At 45.1% G+C, this 27,500-nt stretch overlaps 1 protein-coding gene across 2 annotated transcripts in view; it reads right to left on the bottom strand.

Moving 5' to 3' along the window:
* Positions 1 to 27,500, bottom strand: part of samd4a (sterile alpha motif domain containing 4A) — a 48,788-nt gene that overhangs the window by 11,984 nt on the left and 9,304 nt on the right. Inside the window, exons 3-9 of one of the 2 annotated variants that reach the window (XM_079291371.1) lie at positions 8,845 to 9,450; positions 5,426 to 5,713; positions 2,863 to 2,966; positions 2,116 to 2,202; positions 963 to 1,209; positions 784 to 869; positions 235 to 353 (exon numbers count right to left, since the gene is read on the bottom strand). In XM_079291371.1, the coding sequence (XP_079147497.1) occupies positions 235 to 353; positions 784 to 869; positions 963 to 1,209; positions 2,116 to 2,202; positions 2,863 to 2,966; positions 5,426 to 5,713; positions 8,845 to 9,450 (1,537 nt within the window). The remainder of the gene's footprint in view (positions 1 to 234; positions 354 to 783; positions 870 to 962; positions 1,210 to 2,115; positions 2,203 to 2,862; positions 2,967 to 5,425; positions 5,714 to 8,844; positions 9,451 to 27,500) is intronic. The other variant, XM_079291372.1, reaches the window with a different exon arrangement.

Below are 27,500 nucleotides of genomic sequence, written 5' to 3'. Positions count from 1 at the left end.
TTGCTCTCGCTGTGAGATAAATCATTCTCTCACTCACTTATGTCCACATTTATGCGATTGCAGACATGTCAACAAAGGAAACTTACTGAAAAGCGTTGCTGACTGTTTCTAACATGTACCACTCATCCCATCATGTAAACACATTTGTGCTCTTTTCTTACATCATTAAAGTCAAAGAGACTCTGATTGAAAGCGTCTTCGTCACAGACAATGAAAACTACTGTGTGTGTTCACCTCCTCTGCGACCGGTACCCTGCTATGTCGAGGAGGGTTTTCCTTGGAAAGGACCGGAACAGCCTCTGGACCTGTTGTTTCCATGACAACAGCCTCTTCTTCTGCGTCTCAGTGAAAGACTGACGAGGGGAGGGGGGGGGGGGGGGGGGGGAGACGCACAGGGAGTACGAATTTCAGGTACAACAACTGACCGACAGATCTGAATGATGTGAATACGATGCATTTATTCTATAAAGATGATGAAACTCAAGCGCTTCAGAGAGACGTCTGGATGACAGCATCTCTCTTTAAACTTGATATCCGTCAACATTTTAATTTAGTGAATTATTATTTTTGCTGAGGGCTGAAATACGACGGTGTAATAAGACCATTGTAGGTAACAACAAACCATTACGGAGCTTAGTTTAGTTTAAACTTTAAATTCTCAATGACTGATACGAGTGTTGTCGGTTCCGAGTACGTTTATGTGCTGTATGTTTATGCGGTGATTCCTCATTTAGACATGTGTGTAGAATCCAGCAGCGTGTTCCAGAGGGAGGGAGGGGGTACCTCATGGATAAGGCACTTGTCGATGAGTTGTAGGTAGGAGCTGATGTTGTCCTCGTCTGACCTCGACACCAGTAGCTGGGTACAAACTGACGAGGACGGAAGTAAAGACATTAAAACAAAGAACCTCTCTCAGGTCATGAACACTATCTCAAGCGAGCGCGCTGGTCCGCGCGGCTCACCTTTGCCCATCACACGAGTGAACTGGCCGGGTAGATCCCCCTCGGCGATGACGCTCGCGCCCGACTCCGCCTCCCCTCCGCCGACCCCGGACAGGTGGGCGCCGGGCGCTGCGCTCTTGCCCTCGGGGCCCAGCAGGTGGCGCTGCAGGGAGGCCTCCTCTCCGCCAATGAAAGCCTTGATGGGCGTCATGATCATCTGGTGGAGCTCCTGCAGCGGGGCGCGCAGATTACTGCCCTCCAACACATCCTGGTGGTGGGTAATGAGGGGAGGGGAGAGGAGGGTGCAAGGGAGGAGCCGAGCAGAAAGAAAGTTTAAATATTCTCAACTGTTAAGCGTGGAGTCGCACCGCTCGTATACGTCATGCAGCCATTCAAATCTTTACTCCTTTACCACCGACTCCCTGTCTTGACGCCGGTAGCTGTGGTGGGGCTAGCTAGCTAGTTAGCTGTGAGAGAGCTACAGAGTGTAGTGAGAGGGAATTCACATCTCATGTTATGGTTTAATGTAGGCTACAGTGAGCGAGCACATTATCCATTTCCCTGACCACACCCCCACGTGACAGAGCAGAGTATAAAGTAACACCAGAAATACATGTGGTCTTCCTTCACTAATTGTGTCCGCGTGCATCATATCCATCCTCCCTCCCACCCGTCACACAGCAGCTCTCTACACGAGTCCGTGTTAACCCAAAATACCAAGCAGCGGGGGTCTTGTTTCCCCCGGCCCTTCCGATGCAGCGGGAACACATTTTTAAATGAAGCGCTGGTGAAAAGGTTATGCCTGAATTTATCTGGCCCAAGAAGTCCCTCCTGTGGTGTGCACTTGAGCGCCATTGTCTTGTTTTGAAGGCTGACTGGAGGGTTGAGGCGTGGGGGGGGGGCAGATGGGTTTAAATGCAGAGCCCAAAACTCTCCTTCCTGGATTGGGTGTTCCCTTAGCTGCCATTTCAGACACATAACACCGACTGAGAATGGCCACCCTTCTCACTAACATGCAGGAACAGAGCTGGAGTCCTGTGGTGTCCTCAGAGGTTACGATCACCAAAATAACTCAAAACAAGCCTTCCAAATAAGTCCAGGTAGGACTAGAAGCCGTTCCTGTTTGGTGTATGTAGACGAAGAGGAGAAGAGGACGTGGTAATCCGTCACTGACCTTTTCCAAGCTGCGAAGTAGGTTCTGCCTGTCTTTGAGCTTCAGAATGCTGATAACAATCTTGTGCCGCGCTCCTTTCGTGACCTTCTGTTGGAACAAAGAGTTTTGTGTCAAACACCGATTTGCTCATTGTCAAAAACACTAAAGGCGCTCCACATAGTTTGATCAGAGGTCTTAAGGCCAATCAGAAGAGCCGATTATGATGGTGCAACGAGAGGAGACGATTTCTGTGCGTCCACTGAAATGGTTTGAGGAGTTGTGAGTTGTGAGCAGCTTTAATATACAATGCTGTTGAGAATAGCTAACTATATAAATAAGGCTTCAAATACACAAAATAATCTGGCTATTACAACTTCTTACACGTCCCATGAAGAACTGCAGCTGATAATCTAGATCACGCCGATAGGGATCAGTCATCACACCTCAGTGGAGCTCAGCACGTCTCCGTGCAGCTGTGCAGTATTTCAGGGTCGGATACAGAAAGCGTGAGCAGCATCTGGAGGATGTACACAGCTTCCCGGTGAGCTCGTGTTAATTTTAGCTGCATCCTCCGTTTCAGAATAAACTCCTCAAACGTCTTCAAGTAGAAGCACAGCGATCTCGACGCAAGTCCTCCAACGTTTAGTCCAACATTATCGGCTTCACCTGGACAAAGCTGGTGACACAATCACTGCAAGAACCTCTCGTGTCTTATTTTACCTCCAGATTAAATTGAAACTGTGTGTGTATATATAATAAAAGCTGTGCCTCTAGCTGTTCTTCAGTCAGCGACATCATCTCATCGTAGGTCATCGTGGAGAAGAGAGCGGCGTACTTATGGAGACGGAGACTCTTCAGCCAGGCAGGAACATCTGGGAGGGAAACCAATGATTACATCACTATTTAAATGAGCCGCTTGAACGATGACAGTTTCACACAACCTGCAGGGTTTGTCTTTGTCGTCAATCAGAAAAAAGAATGCAAATAACAATACATTTGTATTACTATATTATTGATTGATGTGTGGATGAAACATTAAGTTGTTACATTGTACTCATTCAGTGGCTGGCTAGTTAGCTAACACTTTGAAAGTCCATAAAACATACTTTTGACAAACTGGTAGGACATTAATTTAACTTAAGAACTAAAATAAATATGTTCCGTACATCCATTTCTTTGACAAATGTAGCATAGAAATATACTGTGTATAAAGCACATAGGCGAAACATTTGTATGTTTGTAATATGATGTGAGATTTGAGCATTTAGAAATGATTATATGTCATAGTTAGACCGCTCCTACTGCTGAGTGTTGAGACATCTTTGTTCAGTTCTTTCTTGATCTACTAAGTTGATATGAACAGTGTGGACGTGTGTTTCTGCTCTGTTTGCTGTGTTCACGGTACGTTTCCTGCTCTATATTCACCCGAGGACTCACTTTGACTCACTTGCAGACTTTTATGACAAACAGGAACGATATGGACTCTGGTCTTCCCATCGCATACGATGTGGAGCGTCATTGAGAGAAGCAGATATCCACCTTCTCGTAAATGAATACAGACTTCAGCCGACTGTTCGATCACAATCAGACAGCTTGATTTCGATTTAGCCGAATAACGGATATTGTGATAAGAGTTTAAAACCAAGTCTGTGATGAATGCAAACAAAAGAATGTGGCCAAGCAAGTGCACCATACACCTCCATAGAAATGCAGAGAAGTCAGCACTCTGCAGACCTTATTCCAGCTCCTGATACATAACACCCAGTGCAGTCTTCTCTGGAAATAACAGACGACTGAACAACTGCATCAACGTCTTCCCCAGAAGAGAAACTAACAAACGGTCGCTTGTTCTCAGAGGGCTGTCGGTGACGAATGGAAGCACCGCTTTGCTGTCTGACAACAAGACGGAGACTCCGGTTCAGAGAGCGATAACCTCAGAGTAGGTTCACTGCGGTCTGCTTCCTCTGCTTCTCCACAAACTGCTCTGACTGGATCAATAACCAGAGTCTCTGGCTGAAAGCCTGTAAGGCACAAACACGCACTGACGGTCGTAAAAGACTCTGCATTTAAGCCCCGCCCACACTGAAGAAAACAACCCATCACTCTCCATTGACTTCGTATTGCGTGAATGCGCGTCCTAGTCACTTGCACCTGCCAGCAAACAACAGAAGAAATGCATAAAAGCTGCTGTGAGGTGGGACGCACCACCACCGCTAACAAGGTTTCCGTTCCCGGGCCGGACGGCCTTCTGTGTGGACTCTGCTCGTCAGCGTGGGTTCATCGATGGCTCTAACATTGTACGTCGGTGTGGGCGTGAAGCGTTGTCCGTGTCTGGGTGTCGGCCCTGCGATAGTCTGGCTACCTGTCCAGGACGATCCCTGCCAACGTCAGCTGGGATCGGCTCCAGCTGCCCTGAGCAGGATAAGCAGTTCAAGATGATGGATGGATGATAACAACGCATCGACGCCCACACAGGCGTAAACTCAGACCACAGCCTCGTGGGTGTGACTTCTTTGACGTGTCAAACTATTCAAAATAATACAACCAATGTGTTTAAGATTCTATTGTTTATCGCTAAATGTTCTTCATAGATCTGTCCTCGTGATTATGCCCTTAGAGTGCATTGATAGATCATTTAACTATGAAACGTACAAGACTTGCTTCCAGGGGAGCATGAAGCCCCACGAGAGAACCGAGGTCAACCCACGTCAGTCACACAGAATCCTGCAGGACACGCCGAGCTCTCGTCTAGTTTCTTATTCCTCCTGGATTCTCTCAGGTCATCAAACAGTGAACATAAAACCCCTCAACTCCACTTTACAGTCCATGCAGCAGTATAAAACAAAGGTTTTGATATTAACTTCTAAGATATTTACGCTAAATAATGTTAATAGTTGTCCGTTGTTCTCCAGAATGCACTGCCTCCGTCTTACCATAGTAGAACATGGTACCTGCAGTTTTTACATCATTCAGATGGTACATCAAACACGTGTTTTAACACGTTTTTACAGCCTCAAGTGAAGGTAATATTTCTGAAGTTAAAATGTCTTGCACAAACATTACACCATTGTGAAACTAATTGTAATAACTTCGTGTAACACGCCTCCACTTTGCGATCACAGTTTTGCAGAGAAAGCTACATGTAGTGATTTCACAACACAGTGTTGTTAGTGACGTTTTTTAAGGGAAAGTAGCCATAAAGTGTTAAAAAAAGGTGTAAAAAGTCACCAAATCATGCGACACAGCCAGTACACGTTGAATGAAACTGCTGCACACATGCATTTTAACAGTGAATTGATCTACATAGGGTGCTCTGGTCTTTCCTACTCACCCCTCATGCCGCTGCCATCGTCGTGGAAGGTGCTGCGATGGAGGCCCAAGCCTCCTCCTAAACCGGCCTCCTCCAGGTGCTCGCTGCCTCCGCTGCCCGAGGAGGCGATGCTGCTCTGGGGCGAGAGAGGCGCGTGGTCGGGTGCCGGGCCTCTGGCGGTCCGCAGGTCCTCCTGGGACAGCCAGACGTGGCCCAGAGGCTGGTTGCTGGGGCCGCTCATGGGAGGCGTGAGGGACACGGAGCGCTTCAGAGGGCTGTGCTGCTGGCTGCCTCCTCCACTCGTCAGGGCTGAAAGACATCGGCAAGAGCAGGAGGAGGCCGTTAGAGCTCGGGTAAGACTGGAGGAATCAACAGGTTACCCAAACACGAGTGTTTTCACTTCATGAACGAATATATATATATATATATATATATATATATATATAAAAAAGAAAAATTATATATATATATATATATATATATATATATATATATATATATATATATATATATATATATATATATATATATATAAATAATAAAAAAAAATATATATATATATATATATATATATATTCACTCAGGTATTTTGACTTGGTCTGGATCTACATTCTCTCCTTCACTTGCTTGTTGGCTTGGAGACTCAACAGGGAATATATGTGCCAAACAACACATTCCCGAATGAGGTAGAAATATGTTAAAAATTGAAGTTTTACAAATAATAATTTTCTTTACCGATTCAGCAATTCAATAAATCCACTTCCAATAAATCTGTCTCTTTGACAAGTCTTTCTTTCTAGAAAGAATCTTCTGGAAGACACATCTTCTCTCATTTCTCTATCAATAACAATACCATGTGTGCACCTCAGGATGAATTCATGATGGATGCCTTCTTGGGTCAAACCAAAGTAACCGTTACGAATGAAATCCCAGAATATTGAAGCCAATACAAGCAGCTCTCACATCACTGAAGGAGGTAAACAGGAAGAACAGAGTCGGAGAGCTTCTAGTGCCTCCTCCTCCTCCTCCTCCTCCTCCTCCATGCGGCCCTCCTACTGTTGCCGCTATGTATAGGACTTCATGGGCCCTGTTTAAATTAGGTGCCCAGCTAACATTACAAGTTCCAGTCCCTAAATATTAGCCATTCCCCCTAAATACAGTCTCCCACAAAGGCTGCCTTACAAGGGAAAGGATGGGAGGTACGTGCTGCTGTGGCTCAGGGTGGTGGGAGGAGGATATATATATATATATATATATATATATATATATATATATATATATATATATATATATATATATATATATATATATATATATATATATATATATATATAGATAGAGGGGTGTAACAATACGTGTATTCGCATTGAACCGTTCGGTACGAGGCTCACGGTTCGGTACGCATGACGAACCGAATAAGTTTGAATACATTTTTTTTGAAAACCTTTATTTCACCAGGTAGTCCCATTGAGATTAAAAATCTCTTTTGCAAGATGTAAGTAACAATACTACAGAACATTAAGGAGCAGTTTTTGTTTATTATGCTTCTGTGTTGCTAAGAAGACTCCCCAGAAGATGAGTCACTCAGGTATAGTTCCATCATTGTTCAAAGTCAAAGAATAACTTCATGATGTTCGTTGTAATGAATACATATATTTTAAAATAAAGTACATTTCTCTGCATTTATAGTTTTCTACTGAACCGAAACGTACCGAACCGTGGCTCCACTGTATCGCACCCAACCGTGGATTTTGTGAACCGTTACACCCCTAATGTACATATATCCGACAATTCAAGTGTATTCAACACTCACTTTCATTAGTGGGGAGAAGCACCTGCTGCTGGTGTGTTCAGGGGTAACTCTGGTTTATCAGTTCTGAGGTTCTTCTGTGTGGGACCGGAGCTGCTCGCGGTCCAGAAACACAGGAGTGTCTTTCTTGGAGCAGTGAGCAGAGCTTTAAATATGTCTTTATTTATAAACCCTCAGCTGTTTCTTTCATCTCCCAGAAAAGAAAAAAACACAGAGCTCTTGCATTTTTGTCTGGAAATATCCTGCTCTGACCAAAGTTATGTTCAATTTCAACAGCCCTGCCCTCCCTGCGTGTTGTTGTCCGCCGCACACAGCCTCTCTAGCTAGTGTCTGTTCAGAGTGTATTCAGTGTGTATTTAGTGTGTTCAGAGTGTATTCAGTGTGTATTTAGTGTGTTCAGAGTGTATTCAGTGTGTATTTAGTGTGTTCAGAGTGTATTTAGTGTGTTCAGAGTGTATTTAGTGTGCTCAGAGTGTATTCAGTGTGTATTTAGTGTGTTCAGAGTGTATTTAGTGTGTTCAGAGTGTATTCAGTGTGTTCAGAGTGTATTCAGTGTGTTCAGAGTGTATTCCGTGTGTTCAGAGTGTATTCAGTGTGTATTTAGTGTGTTCAGAGTGTATTTAGTGTGTTCAGAGTGTATTCAGTGTGTTCAGAGTGTATTTAGTGTTCAGAGTGTATTCAGAGTGTATTTAGTGTGTTCAGAGTGTAATCCGTTTGTTCAGAGTGTATTCAGTGTGTTCAGTGTGTAATCAGTTTGTTCAGAGTGTATTCAGTGTGTTCAGAGTGTATTCAGTTTGTTCAGAGTGTATTTAGTGTGTTCAGAGTGTATTCAGTGTGTTCAGTGTGTTCAGAGTGTATTTAGTGTGTTCAGAGTGTATTCAGTGTGTTCAGTGTGTTCAGAGTGTATTTAGTGTGTTCAGAGTGTAATCCGTTTGTTCAGAGTGTATTCAGAGTGTATTTAGTGTGTTCAGAGTGTATTCAGTGTGTTCAGAGTGTATTTAGTGTGTTCAGAGTGTAATCCGTTTGTTCAGAGTGTATTCAGAGTGTATTTAGTGTGTTCAGAGTGTATTCAGTGTGTTCAGAGTGTATTTAGTGTGTTCAGAGTGTATTCAGTGTGTTCAGTGTGTTCAGAGTGTATTTAGTGTGTTCAGAGTGTATTCAGTGTGTTCAGTGTGTTCAGAGTGTATTTAGTGTGTTCAGAGTGTAATCCGTTTGTTCAGAGTGTATTCAGTGTGTTCAGAGTGTATTTAGTGTGTTCAGAGTGTATTTAGTGTGTTCAGAGTGTATTCAGTGTGTTCAGAGTGTATTTAGTGTGTTCAGAGTGTATTCAGTGTGTTCAGAGTGTAATCAGTTTGTTCAGAGTGTATTCAGTGTGTTCAGAGTGTATTTAGTGTGTTCAGAGTGTATTTAGTGTGTTCAGAGTGTATTCAGTGTGTTCAGAGTGTATTTAGTGTGTTCAGAGTGTATTCAGTGTGTTCAGAGTGTAATCAGTGTGTTCAGAGTGTAATCAGTGTGTTCAGAGTGTAATCAGTGTGTTCAGAGTGTATTTAGTGTGTTCAGAGTGTATGTAGTGTGTTCAGAGTGTATTTAGTGTGTTCAGAGTGTAATCAGTGTGTTCAGAGTGCCTTACTGGTGCTGCCGCCTCCACCGGTTCCCACAGCATTGATGGTTGTCGGCACAGAGGATGATGGGTAGAGAAGGAGGTGCCCGTTCTCACAGCCCTGCTGCTGCTGCTGAGGCCAGCCTCCGCCCAGCCCCGAGTCCCTGGAGCTCTGCCACCCGTTGAGGCGGTCGTCCGAGCCGTAGCGCTGGTGGTGATGCAAGGAGTAGGGGTTGCCTGATGAAGAGGTGTTAGTGGAGGACGAGGAAGAGCCTGATGAGGAGAGCGTAGACGGAGGCGTGGACTGGTGGTGGTGGTGGTGGTGCGGGCCGGAGGGAGGAGGCCTCTCCAGCGAGTCCCCCCGGGCGGCGGCCCTCTCCTCCAGGTGGTTGAGCCAGAGTGCCAGGGCGGAGCGGTCCTCCAGGGAGGTGGCCGGGTGGATGAGGGCGTAGGAGAGGAGCTGGCGAGACTCCTCCAGGTGGCGGCCGTGCTCGATGGTGTGGGCCAGGATGCGTGGCAGCAGGCGCATGTACTCGCCTTTGGCTTCGACGTTGCCGGGTTTGAGCAGCGGGAGATGGGTGAGGACGAGCGAGATGACGCGCTCCTTAGACTCGCCTTGCCACTGGCTGATCACCCCTGTGGGAGGAGAAAGAAACACAATAAGCGTCACAAACCAATAACACATCATATATACCAACAGCAGGAGTGGATACCTGTATTTGTATTGAATCGTCGGGTGTGTCCGCTGTGCTGCATTGTATAAACGAGCATCAGCTGCAGCCGAGCTCAGAGGGTTTATCAACAGGTCTTCTGATGGAGCGTTACAGGATCAGAAACACTTTAGATTTACATCACAGATAATTCTGTTCCGTCTTATTTCAGTTATATATTCATTTATTTATTATTATGCCAATATGTGAGTGCCTTAACTGTTTTAGTAAGAATTATGGCCAATGAGCAACTTATAAATGTTATAAATAAATACAAATGTTCTGCATTTCCCCATTGTAAACAGGTGACACTATGTTTAGTCCTTCCTGTGGACCCCAGGAGGATCCAGGGTGTGTACCGTTCTACCCTGAATCAACGGTGCTCCACAGAAGTCAAACCTGTGCAGTGTTTGACAGAGCGGGTTAAAATGGTGGCTGACCCCGACTGGACCACAGGGATGAACAGAACATCTCTGGATACGTCGTCTAAGACTTCAGCGTCACAATATCCACGGCGGTGGCAGAGGAGAGAGTAACTGACGGATAGATTAGTGAATACATGTCGGGTTAGAAATAGAGGACGCAGAGATGACGTCAGGCTCTCTGCACCGTCATCCTTCCATTTGGCTCTTCCTTCAGACAGCCAGCGCTGTACAGTGCGGATGGCTGCTGCGCTCCTCTATACATAACCTGGAGGTCATGAAGCTCTATTGTTGTCCGAGTCAGCGGGCCACTAGGAGCCCATTCCTATCCCCGTAGACCGGGGCTATAGATACCAACCGGTCAGGGTGACGGCCACACAAATAGAGGCAGGACGCGGGTCGGCTTCACTTCCTGCTTGGGATGTGTGAATCCGACCACTCTTAACCCACCAGGTCTAAATCCGACAAATGAGGTGACACTAGAAAATACATGTGCCGGCCTTTCTGTCCAAAGATATCCCAAAGTCACGGTCCACTTTGTGATGATGTCGAGTGGACAGCTGCAGCTCTGACCGCACAGACGGACGAACACGAACCCAGAAGCCTTCAGAACCATGTTCGTATTCATGTCAGCTCATGAAGTACAAGGCTTGATCCTACGTACAGCACGAAACGATGAAATAATGCACTTGCATTATAGATATCAATGCCAATATACACGACCCGTCAATAACTGTGCAGAGATTCAGTTGTCCACAGACACTGCTTCTCAGTAGCTGTATTTTTGAAATGTCATCTCAATAATATAAAAAGAACATGAGGTCAAAGACAATCCATTAATATGTCCCACAGACTGTCTATAAGAAGTGGACGTAGTCGTCACCCGTTGGTTTATGGACTGATGTTTTAAAAGCCTCAAATTCCGCAATTTGGCCGTCGCCATCTTGACTTTAGTGACTGTGGAGGAGTGAGTCAATCACAGCAGCCCCGCCCTAAAGCATCCCCTGCTTTATGGTCTGTGTGACTCTAAATGGACCATAATGTACTAAATGAACATCATGCTGTATTGAAGAAGACTTGAAACTAGAGATTGAGACATAAACTCATGTTTACAATGTTTACTGAGGGAATAAATCAAGAGAGAAGTAGAGTCATTTTCTATAGACTTCTATACAACCAGAGGAGTCGCCCCCTGGTGGACACTAGAGAGAATGCAAGAGGTTGCCGCCTGGTTTGTCCATTGAAATTATTTGATCAATCTATATATTGTGCAATAAGTTGTGTATTGGCTATTTGTACCATCAACAGTTTATCTATAATACCACAAAAACCTGCAACTTCAGGCTTCATGCTTGTTATTTTCAGATCAAAATAAAAAACAAAAACGTTTCTCTCAGAACACAATGGAAAGAAACACCAAATAGCTGAATCTCACAAATCCAGAAAATGGAAACCTAAAAAAACAGAATTAAAAGCAAAAAAAGGGAAACTCCGACTCGATTTTCCTACTCATTTTAAGATTCTTTACAACAAAACGGGCTCTTTTTTAAAGAGGAAGAAGAAGAAGAGACCTTCAGATCCATGTCTGAGTGTGAGTTTGTGACATGAAGAAGACAGACTACGGTCAGAGTGATGTAAAGCACAAGGAGAGAGGAGGGAGGAGGTAGAAACTAGTTTGAGCAGGAGGGAGTGAGGGGAGTTGCTCCTCTCTGCTCTATGATGATGTAATCCATTGATGATGTAATCCATTCCTCTGAATGAGGCGAGCCTCGGTCCATCCGAGAACAGGAACCGTTCCGTGATTTAAACTTGTGTATTTCCAAAGAACTGGAAAACATTTAGACGTAACACAGAATCCCTGATGAATACTTTTAAGAACTTTTAAACATCATGTTTACAGTAAAACATTAGTTTGACAGTCTAAGAAGAAACATTTGTCATCTACACTGAGACCATAAAAAGGCCTGACTAAACATGACTTCATTTCAACATTAACAAGAGTAAAATGTCCGTCAAAACACTTGACATTACTGCCTCTTTATAGTACACGTGTTGGAAGTAGAATGAAGCAGCTACGTAGCGTATTCAAAGTATGACTGTGTGCCGGCAAGAAGTGAAGGAAACATCCCTGATCATGGAGGTTCTCCGTGTCTCCTTCCCTCAGATTCTCATTCAGACATTATAGATGTCTATAGATACAAACATCTATAATAATACACATGTAAAATACCTATAAGACGCAGAGATCACTTTAAACATTAAACTCACATAGCACTGACTTGTAAATAAGTAAAACAATCAAATGTGCTAAAACATTCATGAATGTTGAGGGGGATTATTCTCAGTTGCCAAAGTTACCCAACAAGGAGGCTTACATGAATTATGATCTCTTATAATGTGTTTGCCTTTATTACCACAGGACAGATCTTTCACAGCAAATACCAAATAATTCACAAATAATCAAGTTATCCTTTGATTGATGTTTGTGTCCGAACAGATTCTCAGTAAGTTATTAGACCAGACAAATAACAAAGACACAAAGAGACAAAGAGATCAAAAGTGAAGAGAAAGTCACTTCTGATCAGTAGCACTTAGTCTGGTTAGATTTTCTAGAGTGTGTTAGCTAGAAGCTAGGTCCTGTCCTGCTTTAGTTAAAAGAAGACAACGGCTGGAATAAGGTGTGAAAGTTCAACACCTAGAAGTCAGGAAGCTACTTCAGGCTTATTGACCTCTAACTCAAAAGGTTAAGAGGTCAAGGAGTCGGCCTGGGAGGAGTTCCCTTACAGCGAACAAACATGCAGCAACTCTCACCCTTCAGAGAGGGGTCACAGCAATGGAACCGAGCACAGGTCAAAGGTTAACATCTAGGAGAAACACTGGGCTGCCGAGAACACAAACGGACCAGACACAGCGAGCGACTGTGCAGGTGTGAAACCAACCAATCCTGAGTGGACGGTAAGAGAATTACAAGAAAGTGCAGCAAACTCACAACCGTATAATCCATGAACTGTTCATTTATACTCGTATTCACGCATTACAACGAGGCTGTTAAAGTGCATCTTCAGCTCCAGGTCTGAGTTCACCCACTGACTGATTTAAGGCAGGGGACTGAGCGATGAAACCACGCCCACTTCTGTATGGCAATACATATGACAGCTGTAGTAGCTTAGAAAATAGCAATAATGGCATGGGGCACTGAATTTGAATGGATTTACTGTTTATCAGACCATAAATGAGACGAGTTACAGCCCACGGTTCCCGCCGCTTCTTTTCCTGCCGCTGGGATACGACTCTGCCGGGAGGAGAGCGGGCGCCAGCTCCGGAGACGGAGCCACCACCTTAGATTACGGCCTTCACCATGTTGTCTTTTTCACAACCGGTGAACAGAAGTGACCATATTAGGAATGAGGAGGAGTGACATAGAGACGCCGTATACGTCTCTGGTAGAGACCTGTCAATCACAGTAAGCCCCGCCCTAAAGCATCCCCTGCTTTATGGTCTGTGTGACTCTAAATGGACCATAATGTACTAAATGAACATCATGCTGTATTGAAGAAGACTTGAAACTAGAGATTGAGACATAAACTCATGTTTACAATGTTTACTGAGGGAATAAATCAAGAGAGAAGTAGAGTCATTTTCTATAGACTTCTATACAACCAGAGGAGTCGCCCCCTGGTGGACACTAGAGAGAATGCAGCTTTAACACATGAAGCATTGGCTTCACTCGGCAGAACCGAAGGTTGCCGCCTGGTCACAGCGTAGGAAAGCACATTGCTCTTGTTTGATAGTTATTAACACTGATTAACCACATTTTGATCCAAGTGTTTACGGCTTAATTTCCAGTCCACACAAAGGAGAGAATAGGTGTCGTGTTGAGCCATTTTCAACCATGAAATGCTGATTTCTTTTTATAAAATTGGTACAAAAAGTAACATCAGCATTGATGTGTTTCATCAGAGTACAGTCATATTATTTAGTTTGCAGCTTAAATAACACATTTAAGTGTGCAGTGCCTCTTTAAATTCAAAACGGACAGGATGAGGAAGCGTTCCAATGCATGTCAGACTCTTTCCCTCCCTGAACCTTGAGGGGGAAGTGCTAACCTCATCAAACCGCAGTAAAAGAAGAAGAAGAAGAAGGAGGAGGAATGAGGAGCGGAGCGGTTAAAGTGAGGTTACAACACTGACACAGTAGAGCTGCCACAGCGATACCAAACCCTGTAGCTTCTGACTCAGAGCGTTACTGTGAACTTCACTGGAACGAGGAGATTAACTCGCCCACCTCTGAGTCTCACCTGACAGAGAGGAGACAGAGACTGAATAGAACATAAAATACGTCAGTGTAAAGTCATAATTAAGCGTGTGAGTGCCTCATGCAATGTGGCATGATCGATAGAAAACATACTAAAATATGCAAACCAAAGCGAGAGAAATTCCAACGAACGATAAGTTTGTTCTTTCGCGCCAGACAGACAGAGAGAGAGAGGGGCATGCTGGGAAGTGATGATTCACATCAGCATCATTGAGGAGAAACAGTGTGACAAACACAAACAGGACAACCTCAGACACAGAGACTCATTTGTTTGGGGTGCTGACACAGCACTTCCCTGCTGGTGAACTCTGTGCCACCCTGCCCGGGCTCTGACACACTCTCTGGCACCCGGACAAGGGTGCTGCCCGACAACCGCCCACCTTTCTCTGCACAAGCCGGACACTTTGTGCAACAGACACAGAAAGCAGACAGACAGACGAGGTGAGACGAGGTGAGTGGGGGAAACTGTCCCGGTTATTCCCAAACAAAAACACTGGTCGAGCGCTGTGAAGCCTGGTGGGTATTTATGAAGGAGATAAACACCTCACATGAAATGAAACCTCTGAAGGAGGCTCTGACATTTAAAGCTGCTTGTTGACGACACAGCAGCCGAGTTTTATAACAAACGTTCCTCTGGGTAGTCATTGAACGGACTCTCAAAGTGTCCACAGTCCGATGGACAAATAGGTCCACTAGCTGTCCTGTCACGGGACAGCTTAAAGCTCATACAGCGCGGTATTCATTCAATTCAGTTTCCAGCCAGATGTTGGCCTCTCAGGGCTTTCTGAAGTCTGTGCAGGTCCTGATGTTGAAGGTCCTGATGTTGCATTTGATCACAGAGGCAAAGCTCCAGTTAGCAAATAAGCAGCTTAAGTCCTCGATCTTAAATCCTTTTGATGTTCTGGTTCTGAAGACATTTAAAAGTGCTCGTAGAAAGACTTCTCACATCTAACCAACTCAAGGACGTGAGACAACTGAAGACGTTTGTCCTCACAGCTGTTGATCAGAGATGCAGCACTTAGTCGTTAATCCAACAGCTGATCGACTTTAACACTGGATTTATCTGGTTTCTTTCGTCAGCGTTTAGAACAGTAATCTGAATGTCTTTGGGTTCGGGACTGTTGGTCCCGTCACCGTAGACTTCTAATCAGACAGGGAGGGCCAACAAATCAGAAAAAATGAATAAGCAAAGAAATATATGAATATGAAATCAAATACATGAATAAACCAAAATAAATATATCAAACTAAATAAAAACAATGAATGAAGAATAAATAAATAAGCACTTACTCAAGTTCTTCTGGATTTTATTCTTCGTAGATATTTATGTATTTCGTAAGATATTGGTTTGATTTTAGGAATAGATGTTTATTGTTTATAAAAAAAACATTTTAGATCTATTTATTGATTTACGTCTTCTATCACAAGACGTCTTCACTGCAACACAGAAGCCTCTTTGACTGTGGTGGACACACACACACACACACACACACACACACACACACACACACACACACACACACACACACACTCTCATTCTAAAAATAGACGGCACAAAAAGCCACAACAAGGCAGCTCGCACAACAGATAAGACCAAATCAGTGGTTGGCAAAGGGACACATTACCTTTCAATCACACTGACAAGTAAGTGTGTGTGTGTGTGTGTGGGGGTGTGTGTGTGTGTGGGGGGGTGTGTGTGTGTGTGTGTGTGTGTGGGTGTGTGTGTGTGTATAAAGAGAGTGAATGATTGTGAGTGAGACAGTTGTGTGTGGAAAGGTGTTTATGTACACTTGACCCCAACTTAGACCTAAAACAAGTTCCTTATCAGCCACTGTGAATTTGCATAATCACCAGTGTGTGTGTGTGTGTGTGTGTGTGTGTGTGTGTGTGTGTGTGTGTGTCCTGTGCTTCTGCTGCGAGCAACACAACCATGGGGCTGGCTCACTGCAGTCCGCTAGCTTTAGCTGTTGTTGACTCAACACCACCAGCGACCCCACAGACAGAGAGGCAGAGAAGTGACCAACAACAAACAGAGACGGGCTTAACGGGAGAGTTCACCGTCTGTTTGTTGAAGTGGGGTTGCATGAGGTGAGCTGCTCGCTGCTCTGGAGTCAGCGTGTTACCGACAGTAGTACCTCAGCAGCTCCTGTGTTCGGTGAGGTAACACTACTGTTTGTGGCAACTAAGACAGCTAATACAGGCTCGCTGGGACGGACGGAAAGACGGAAAGAAAGACGGAAAGACGGACGGACGGACAGACAGACAGACTTTATGAATCCTGCACGGGGAATTGTTTTTGCTACAGCAGCATTTACAGGAACATTTTAAAGCAAAGCAATAAAAATCTGTAAAAATATTAAATATAAAAATGCACAATATATACAATCAAATAAAATATTAAATGAACTAACCAAACAACAGTGCAAGAGAGAGAGAGAGAGAGAGAGAGAGAGAGAGAGAGAGAGAGAGAGAGAGAGAGAGAGAGAGAGAGAGAGAGAGAGAGAGAGAGAGAGAGAGAGAGAGAGAGACAGACATACTGGCAGGGATAGAAGTCAGGAGGAGACGGAAGATGAATTAAATGTGTAAGAGAAGAAAAAGACCTAAAAGACAAAGTCCCAGCCTGTACGGGGAGGACTCTGGAAAGGGTCCTGGGTTAGGGTTACTTGAGGAGAGCAGAGTGAAGACAGACGGAGTAGTAGATGGGTGGAGCGAGGGCTGGGGAGGGGGAAGAAGAGGGAAAGTTCCCGCTGCTTCTCTCCGAGTGGATTCTCTAGCTCAGCAGTGGGGAATGTGCTGGCATAGCACAGAGAGCTGCTGCTGAAGAATGCAGTGATTCCTAACGGATCTCTCACACAAGTCTTCTTCACACCACATTTGACGAGCCACTACGTCACAGAGTCCAGTCGTTTACACACAACACCGGCTGACGCTTGATGTCCATCTTACTCTTCTTTTGACATTTTAACTGGTTTTCCACACACACCAGCGCATCTTCAGAGTCTCTCACTTTGAGTTGGATGACAGACTGAAGCAGAAGAACAAAAGAGACGCGTCTGTGCTCACTAATGGGTGTAAGTGAAGCGTGGTAGCGGTGGCTAACATGAACGTGTGTTGTGAAGTAAGCAGTATACAGAATAATTTAAGTATATGTGACGTATACAGCATAACTCCCAGGACTAATCTCAATGCTTGTAAGGTTGAGTTCCAACAGAAACACAGATACGTCGGTGACATGTTCGTTCGGTGGTACACTTGAAGTGAGAGAACTCTGATGGCAGAATCCGGTGCAGGGAGACCAAGTAGCTGAAGACGTGATGAAGGACGTGTTGTTTTGACTGTGAACACACTGGAATCATTTAAAAACGTGCTCTTTGTCTCCGGGCTGCATGCTCTAGAAAAAGCTGAGTGAACCCTTTAGAACGGGGACAGTCCCGGCACCTCCTTTGTTGTCCTTTGTTTGTTAACGCACCAAGTGTAAAAGACGAGGTGGGAATAAGGAATGAAGAGAAAAGAGTCTTCTTATGAAGAGAACAGGAAGCAAAAGGTCGACAAAAACATAAGAAAGCGAAAGAAAGTAAGTAAAGAGAACAGACGACAGGCCTCGGAGAGAAGGCAGAATATTTAGTTTGAGGCGAGTGGCGTCATTTTGTAATTGAATGAGATGTAGTGAACTGTTTGACCACTGCAGCTGTGTCTCTGGTGTCTTACTAACCCAAGAAGGCTGCAAATAAAGAAATCATATTCACATGTAAAGACAGTGAAACAGTAAAATATATCAAGTTAGAATGAAAGTACACAAGCAGAACAAATAAGCATCACACACCAAATGTGTAGAAAAGAAAGAAAGAGAGTAAGTAAGAGCATGAAGTGGGAGCTGGTTTGACGAGGTGTGGTTCACAGACGATAGGCTGGAAATGATCTAATGCTACATGATGCATCGCTCCCCACACACACACACACACACACACACACACACACACACACACACACACACACACACACACACACACACACACACACACACACACACACACACACACACACACACACACACACACACACACACACACACACACACACACACACACACAGGCTCCAATGCAACGATCAGGGGCCCGTACAACAAGCCAATCAGAGAAATAAGAAGGAAAGGGGGGTGGATAAGAGACAGAAAGAGAGACAGACGAGAGACAAAGACTATTGCAAAATAACAAAATGTACAGGACAATAGTACATGCAATAAACTAGAGCAGCGGTTCCCAAACTTTTTAGGCCGCGCACCCCCTTCTACATCCCGACCGGGTTCGCGCACCCCCCCCCCCCCTTAATAAAAAAAAAAAAAAAGAAGCAACAGAGCCTTTTAAGCCTTCATAGCCGCATAAGAATCGGACCAATGAGAGAACAGTTTGCTCGCGCGTGGCATTTGTTTACAAGATTTAGTCCGCTGTTAAATGTTGCAGTGTGAACACAAACCGAACAAAGGAGCAACTGCAACAAAGCAAACGAACTGAAGGTGTGAAAACGCCCTGAAACACTGCAACAAAGTTTCAATAACTTTCAGTGACACAAGGCGTCACTTTTAAAGAGCAATACGGATGCGAGCACACACGCACAGACTCAGAGGCAGATTATCACATTTAATTTACAATTAATGAGCGACTAATGTAGCCAGGATGTCTTCGGACAAAGCATCGATGCGGCGCGACACAGTGTTGTTGGACACCGGGATCATGCACAACTTTTTTGCTTCTTTCTCCCCAATCATACATTCCACCATCTCTCTGGCAGCTGGCAAGCTCACGTCTTCGGCGATTGTGTGCGGTAGCCCCTTTCTCGCTATTCTGTGACCAGATATGAAGCCCGTAGTGCGTCATTTATAGACCCAACACATGAATGAGACTCCAGTTGTTTTTGGCTGTTTTGTAACTCCTCCAATTTCGATATAAACAAAGTAAGGGGCTTTTGACTTGCACTGGCATGCTTGGTGTTCAGGTGGCGACGTAAATAAGAGCTTCAGACTGTTAGCCAGAACCTCACTGCACACCACGCACTGTGGCTTTGGGGAATCTGCGTTGCCAATCCAAGTGAAGCCCAGACACACATACTTTTCATCATATTTCCTCTTTTTTCCCAGTCTGATGCTCACTCTCGTTTCCTCTTTTTTCACCTTGACTCCGCGATGGGCCGATGTGCTCCCGATTTGTCTGTGCTATCCCTTCCTCCTTTTCGGTCTCCTCCGTCTCATCTTCCTCTGACTCTGGCTCGATTTCTTCTCCCGGTCTCTCCCCAACGCACCTCTCCGTTCCCCTCGCCTCCGATTCCTCTCTCTCTCTCTGTCCCTCTCCTCTTTTACGACTGATAGCTTCAGTCCCACCTGACAGTTTTTAAATTAAAATTACATTTTTTTTTTATATTTAATATTATTACACCATCAGACCGCCATTACACTTTTCCTCTCGCGCACCCCCTAGAGGCAGCTCGCGCACCCCCAGGGGTGCGCGCACCCCACTTTGGGAATCCCTGAACTAGAGGAAGGTAAAATATAATGAAAAGCCAAGAGACAAAAAGAGGAAGAATAGATCCGTGTTATGGTCTCACTCTGACCTGCTGACACATAACTGACTGAGGAGGGAGGAGGAGGAGGAGGAGGAGGAAACAGGAGGAAACAGGAGGAGACAGGAAGAAGAAGAAGAAGAAGAAGAAGAAGAAGAAGAAGAAGAAGAAGAAGAAGAAGAAGAAGAAGAAGAAGAAGAAGAAGAAGAAGAAGAAGAAGAAGCTGTTTACTTCTGTCGAGTCAAGTTTTTAAATCATCACAATGTGAACAAAGTGCAGTTATAGCCCATTTTCAACAGAAAGAAAAACGAGACGTGATACCAGCTGCAACAAAACCAGTCTCTGGTCAGATACCTGCATCTTAACATCAGAAATTCAACATCAGGGAACCATTGTTCGTCAACTTTGACTGTGTTTGAGCACCAAGCATCATTGATGTAAACACAGAGTCCACCTCCTCTCGTCCAGCACCCGTCCCGCACCCCGTCCAGCACCCCGTCCCCCGTCCAGCACCCCGTCCCCCGTCCCCCGTCCAGCACCCCGTCCCCCGTCCAGCACCCCGTCCGTGGTCAGTTTTGTGCAGCGAGCGGATTTCTTAAAGATCAGGTAAATAAATAAAAACCTGGTTTCTGTCAATCAAAGAGAGACAAAAGTATCTGTGATCCACGCAGGGATGAGATCATTGGGATCTCAGTGGTTCTTTTTAATACATTACTTTAAAAAAAGAGAATACGTGCAGATCAAGATTCATTTATATTTTAAATGTAACAGTAGATGTTTCTGGAGCCACAACAGTAGTGTTTACAACAGCAAAGTCACTCTATAAACTCAATTATATCCAACTGGAAACAAATTTAAAATGTAAATTTCTGCGACAAGTTCATAAAGAATGAAGAACACAGATATCGATCCATCTTCCCCTCCGCTGTCGTTAAAATCTCTTTAGCTTGGCTTACCTACAGATCTTATTTCAGGCATCGAACCAAAAACATGTTCAAAGAACACAAACCCGGGAACCGGAGGGCTCTATAATCTACTTGAACAAATATCTAAATAGAGATTCGACATTTAGGGGGCAGCCCTGCTGTTTATACTGGTGGTTAAAACCAGAACCAACTGGTCAGACCAGGCTCTCCTGACATCACTCCTCTCTCATAGTAGAAACCAAGAGACACTATTACAGAGCACAGAACACTCCTTCATGGAAACCAGAGGACGCTGCAGGTCAACACAGAGTTGATCGACGACGTCTTGGATGCTCGTATTAAAAGGAACGACCAAAGCTGTGAAAACAATCTGAATTCCACAGGACATAGTGTAGTAAAGAGACGCACTTCTTCTGAAGGAGTCTCCAGAGAGCGTCGACCAACAGGGAGGTTCCTGTGAGTCACAATAGAAGACAGGACACCTGGTCAACACATAGAACACTATAAACAACTCTTGTCTGGTTTTCACAGTGTGTGCGTGTGCGTGTGTGCGTGTGTGTGCGTGTGTGTGCGTGCAGCAGTGTTGCTGTAAAGTAGGTATTTTCCTCTCTGGTCATTATTTATTTATACTGTGTAATGTTTTAAACAGCAGCCAAGATGAGTGTGTGTGTATGTGAGTGTGTGTGTTGGGAAGCACCTGCTTGACGATGAGTTGAACGTGTTACACTGTGTGTGTGTGTGTGTGTGTGTGTGTGTGTGTGTGCGTGCGCAGGAAAAGGAGTCCCCGTCATCCTCACGGCTTCCTCAGAGTAAAGTGCTCTTCACGACGTCTGACCTCTTTGAAACCAGCTCGGCCAAACAAACCCAGGTGGTGTCATTAGGTAAGAGATGCTGCTGCTGCAACACAAAACCCTCAGTTAGGGGCTTTGTCCTCTGCATGCTGATGAATTTTTAGCTTTTAGACGCTCATAAAAGTCTCAATATTTTTGAACTTTTCAGCATCGAGTCGCACCGCTCGTCAATATCACACTTGGCCCAGGCAGCCAATCAAACAGAGCAAGAGGCGGGCTTTACCACGGACTTCCTGTTTTGATGCCGGTGGACGTGTTGGGAACGGACAGAGGCAGACGAACGGTTGATGTTCACGTTGTTTTAATTACGATGAACTGTATAATCTTTCAAGAGCTCCACGTCTGCATTGAATCCATGTTTTCCCAGTTCATCATATGTGATCTCCTGGTTACTGCCGCTCCACAGGCTCATCAGCCGTGCATCAGACGACAAAGAACAGAAAGTAAGAAGATAAACGAGTAAGCGCTCCTTGTTTCTTGTTTAAAACATATCAAACAATATGTCCCGTCTACCAGAGGGAGGAGGTTGTACTTATTCACAGGGAGAATCTGCCCAAAAAAAAAGGTCAAACATCATAACTTTAATGTTTAGATTTTATTTCAATAGAAGTAAAACTATGGGATCCCTGGTAAGTCTGTCTGTCCGTCCTGCTGGGCTACTTGTGGACACATTTGTGCTTTGGGATGAGAAAAGAGGCCCGATGATGTGTTTTTATTGTCTGGTCTTTTTTCCCAGCAGTGGGGGAGGTTTCCTCGGAGGAACCCGGCTGCTGTATGAATGGAGAACAATTCTTTGCCATCCTTTACTCCCCCCCCCCCCTCCTCACTTCCTCTCGAGTCTCTCATCAACATCCCCTCGCCTCCCCTGCTGCAGTCGTAGCTGGTGGTTGGGGGTCTGGTGTGCAGGCTACCTGTGGAAGCGTACGCAGCGCTCCAGTGTTGGGGAGGTCTGACTGAGGCCGTCGCAGCTATGCTGGGAATGTGAGCCTCCGCTCTGCCCACAACTCTATTTAAGGAAATAGCAGTCAGGGGCCCATCGGACGCTCTTCCCTGCCTTCCACTTCTCTGTCCGTCTCTCTCTCTGCTCACCCCCCTCTAACAAGAATGATACTTATTTTCCTTTGTGGAGGAAAGGTTTATTTCCATACCTGCTGGGAGGAAGAAGAAGAACACACACACACACACACACACACACACACACACAGTGGTGTATTGGTCGAGTGGTTCTGGTAATTGTTGCCTTAATAGGGATGTGTCTTTGTAAACTATTAAATGTCTGCGGTCTGCCAAACAACAACAAACAAGCCAGTTAAAGAGAGGAGAAGTTTAAAAGAGGGGAAAGTTTCCGTCTACTCGAAGAAGGTATTCAGGCCTCTTTCACTTTCACCTTTTTATTCTTTTTTTTAAATCCTTTTTTTAAAATCCTTTGCAATGGAACTGGTGCGTTTGACGCCACAAACGCCGCGCCATGCCACAAAACGCCATCTTTAATTCGTTTTAAAACGGCCATCTTTGTCATTTAAAAAGCAACAATATACCTGATAATAAAGTGCTTTCTTTTTCAGCACTCAAATCAAGACAAAAGACAGCTTTTCCAACATGACATCCATCAGAACCAAACCGAGACGTTTTAGTCTGAATGCTGGTGGAAAGGTTCTCACAGATAATATCAGAATACCTGTTTTAATACTGACCTTCTGAAGCTGCTGTGTAGGAATCAAACCAAAACTTCAACTCATGGACAGATAATGAACAACAACTACAGCAACCACACTAACTGGTTTGACCATACCAGTATGTCTACTGTCTACAGCCCAGTCAGTCTGCCAGGCTACGCTGGTCGCTGCTGCAGAGTGTGTGTGTGTGTGTGTGTGTGTGCGCGCGTGTGTGACGTACAGTCGAGTGTCATGTGGAATGTGGAGAGACGCTCTGCAGAGTGTGAGACAGACATGTTTACCCAGAATCCTCGGCTGTCCACAGCCGGAGGGATATAGCTTCAGCATCCGGCTGCAGACTCATCACACAGAGACCCATTGAGCATAAGGAGGCGAGGAGAGCTCTACTCCACCTTCACCACAGTCAGCTGATACAGACGCCAGCTGAATGCTTGTTCATACAATTACATTATTCTGTGAAATGTCAACGTCCAACTAGCACGAGAAAATGAAAGGTGGGACAAAGTCAACCATCACAAAACTAGCAGCAAACCCAGAGAGCTAAATATCTGTTTGAGAACATACATCTGGTTTTTCGATGGTATTTCGTGTTTCATGTGTGGAAAACATGTTCGTGACCAATAACAGAAGTTACTTAACTGATGTTACTTAACAGAAGAGAAGAGAAACGGGAGTTTAGGTGTTGTGTGACAGTCAGTCAAAAGCGAGTTTGTTAGAAAATAACGCAGAATGAAGCAAAGAAAAAGAGTACCGAGACATTCACTGAGTCACTACGGCTGCTGGTCAACCTGCCATGAACACATCTGACCACGATGTTGGGGGTGGAGTTATTCCTTTCAGACTCTGTGCAGGGCAGAGAGTGCTCATATAACTGACTGTGGTCGGTCTAATCAAACAAAGGATTTGATTTAAATCCCTCTTTTAACTGTTCACAGCTCAAATACGTCACCGTACAGAAGCTGAAGACGCGCTAACTTCTGTTTCGCTGGGACTTCGACCATCAGTTTTAAGATCAATATCAAGGTCATATTATTTGTGCTTCGTGACCATTTGCAAATGTTTGAGTATATTTGCAGGAATCGTGACCGACGAGAGACTGCTCAAAAACATACAAACCCCTTCAGAACCAAACAACCCACAGTAACCATTCAACCACAGACTCTACCACTGTTTGACACACTTCCTGTAACGCCAGCAGACTGGCTCCTCACTCACGGTGATGACAGTGCGTCTTTTAGTCTGAGGCCGGGTGTAAACACACACAAAGCTGGGATCAGAGCTACGAAGAAGCACAGAAAGGGTTCGGTGAGAAGAAACTAAACCTCCAGGATTTAAGAAGCGCTCGATTGCTGCCATCAGTGACACCTCGTCCGCCCTCTCAGAGAGAACATCGAGAGCCGGACACGTCTGAGGCTTCCATCAGCGTGGACACACACACACACACACACACACACACACACATGAACCGAGAGGAGAAAGCCTCTGCTGTAGAGGCAGAGTGGAAAAGACGAGCTTTTATATTTCGTTTTTCCCCCTCTGCTCGTTCTGGCAGGTTGTCTGTCCCCATTCCTGAGGTTCAGTACGAGTTCACAGAACACGCCGTCAACTTCCAGAAATAAACCGTTTGCTCATGCGTGGGTGCGATGGAATAGTTTGGCGCCCAAACCAGAGACGAGAGTTTCCTCTCTCTCTCTCTTTGTCAGAATGGCCAATGAGACCTCGGAAAAAAAAGGCACAGAGGATGTTGACAAAAAAAGTGTGAGAAAAAAATCTGACCGGATCACTTTCACTCTGAACTCGTAGCTCTGTCGGGGGGGGGGGGGGCAGTATTTATAGAAGCTCCGTTTGGCAGAGCTGGTCGACTACATCAGACTAGAAGTAAAAGGGTGGTACCGGTGTTTCCATTTTATAGATATATATCGATATCTTTAGATATAGATCTAGATCTATAGATATTAGGGCTGTAACGGTACGCGTATTCGTATTGAACCGTTCGGTACGAGGCTCACGGTTCGGTACGCATGACTAACCGAATACGTTTGAATAAAAAAAATAATATATATATATAGATTTTTTTTTAAAACCTTTATTGAACCAGGTAGTCCCATTGAGATTAAAAACATCTTTTGCAAGATGTAAGTAACAATACTACATAACATTAAGGAGCAGTTTTTGTTTTTTATGCTTATGTGTTGCTAAGAAGACACCCCAGAAGATGAGTCACTCAGGTATAGTTCCATCATTGTTCAAAGTCAAAGAATAACTTCATGATGTTAGTTGTAATGAATAAATATATTTTAAAATCAAGTACATTTCTCTGGCATTTAGTTTTCTACCGTACCGAACCGTGAATTTTGTGAACCGTTACACCCCTAATATATATATATAAAAATGTGAAGCGTCCATTTGGCTTCTCATAGGTTCTGCTGCATCATTTCATGGTGCTGTTAAGTGTTAAACGAGTACGGATCATGTGACTTCTCTGCAACCACCTGAGAGTTTCCTCCAGGAAAACACACAATACATTTTCACAAACGTATTATCATAACGGGTCCGGACGAGACAGAGAACAGCCCTCCTTCTGTACCGCCGTGTACTCAGCAGACCTTAGCTCCACTGAAGGTGGAACCGGTTTTCCTTTTCCCAACGTGTCCCCCCCCCCCCCCCCCACCCCCCCATCCAAAGCGCCTGACTCTAGTGTGCTCTGACGTGCCCACATTCCTAGACAGTATCCCCAACACCGGAACCCTTTACCGCCTAAGCCAGGAATGCTGATTTCCAGCCCAGGTTTTTCAATCAGACCTAGTTTAGACAGAGACAGACAGAGACAGACAGAGACAGAGACAGAGAGACAGAGAGAGAGACACAGAAACACAGAGAGCCAGACACAGAGAAACACAGAGAGAGAGAGACAGAGACAGAGAAACAGAGAGACAGAGACACACAGAGAGACAGAGACACAGAGACAGAGAAACACAGAGAGAGAGACAGAGAGAGACACAGAGACAGAGAGAGAGACACAGAAACACAGAGAGACAGAGACACACAGAGAGACACAGAGACAGAGAAACACAGAGAGAGAGAGAGAGAGACACAGAGAGACAGAGACAGAGAGAGACAGACAGAGAGATTTTTTTTTTGATTTTTTAACAAACCTTTATTTTACGTTTTTTTTTTTTGTTGTTTTTTTTCCTTCCTCAAGTCATATGAGCAAACAAAACATCGCTAAACTGCTACAATCAGTTCAGCCTTTTCCTGAACACGATACATTATCATTCAAAACTGTTCAACAAATACGGTCCATCAAACATGAACGAGTCTGTAATTGTCTGTAGGCTGAGATCTGACTCTCACTCAGCGCCCACTTTTGTCCAGTTCTCTGTTCACTTTGTGAACTATTTTCTTGAGTCTGTATCCTTCCTGCTTCGTGAGCCCTCCTCTGTCCTTGCTCCTCATGTGAGACCTGGCAGAGCTGGAGAGCTGCTCCTTGTCAGAGAGGTAGTCCTCCACCCTGACTTTTCTCACGTTCTTACTCCTCCTCAGAAACTCCTTTATCTCCTCCACGCTGTAGCCTCCAGAGCCCCGAGAGCTGCCAGCACCGTGTGTAGAGGGCTCACTGTTTACAGCAGAGTTCTCCTCCTGACTGGACTCAGAGTCCTCCCAGCCGGACTCAGGGTCCTCTTCCGGCCTGGACTCACACTCGGCTGCTCCTCCACTGTCTGTAGTTGCCACTTTCTTGGCCTGTGAGCTTCCTCTGTCTCCTCTCTGTTTCCTCTTCAGCTGAGGGGCCTTGAGCTGCTCCTCGTCTGCTTCCATGGCCACCTCCCCACCTGCCTCCACCTGTCCTCCAGCACTCTCCCTCACCTGCTGGACCTCACTTGCCCTCTCCTTCATTACCTCTTGTCCCCTACTTTTCCTCTCCTTTTCCGCCATTTGTACCCCACTTGTCCCCTCCTCCCTCACTGCCTGTGCTCCACCTGTTTCCTCAACCCTCACCTCCTTGGTCTCACTTGTTTCCTCAACCCTCACCTCCTTGGTCTCACTTGTTTCCTCAACCCTCACCTCCTTGGACCCACTTGCTTCCTCCACCCTCACCTCCCGTGCTCCACCTGTTCCCTCTTGTCCATCCTGCTTGCCCCCGCTGGCCTCAGTACCTCCCTGGTTCTGGTCTTTGTTTGAGCCGTGTTCCCCAGGACACGCTCTGCTCAGATGTCCTTCTCTCCCACAGCTGTAA

This window comes from Melanostigma gelatinosum (assembly GCF_949748355.1).
Source record: "Melanostigma gelatinosum genome assembly, chromosome: 2".
Classification (NCBI taxonomy): Eukaryota; Metazoa; Chordata; class Actinopteri; order Perciformes; family Zoarcidae; genus Melanostigma; species Melanostigma gelatinosum.
The sequence above is the reverse complement of the archived record's forward strand: the minus strand, read 5'-3'. Positions and strand labels throughout refer to the sequence as shown.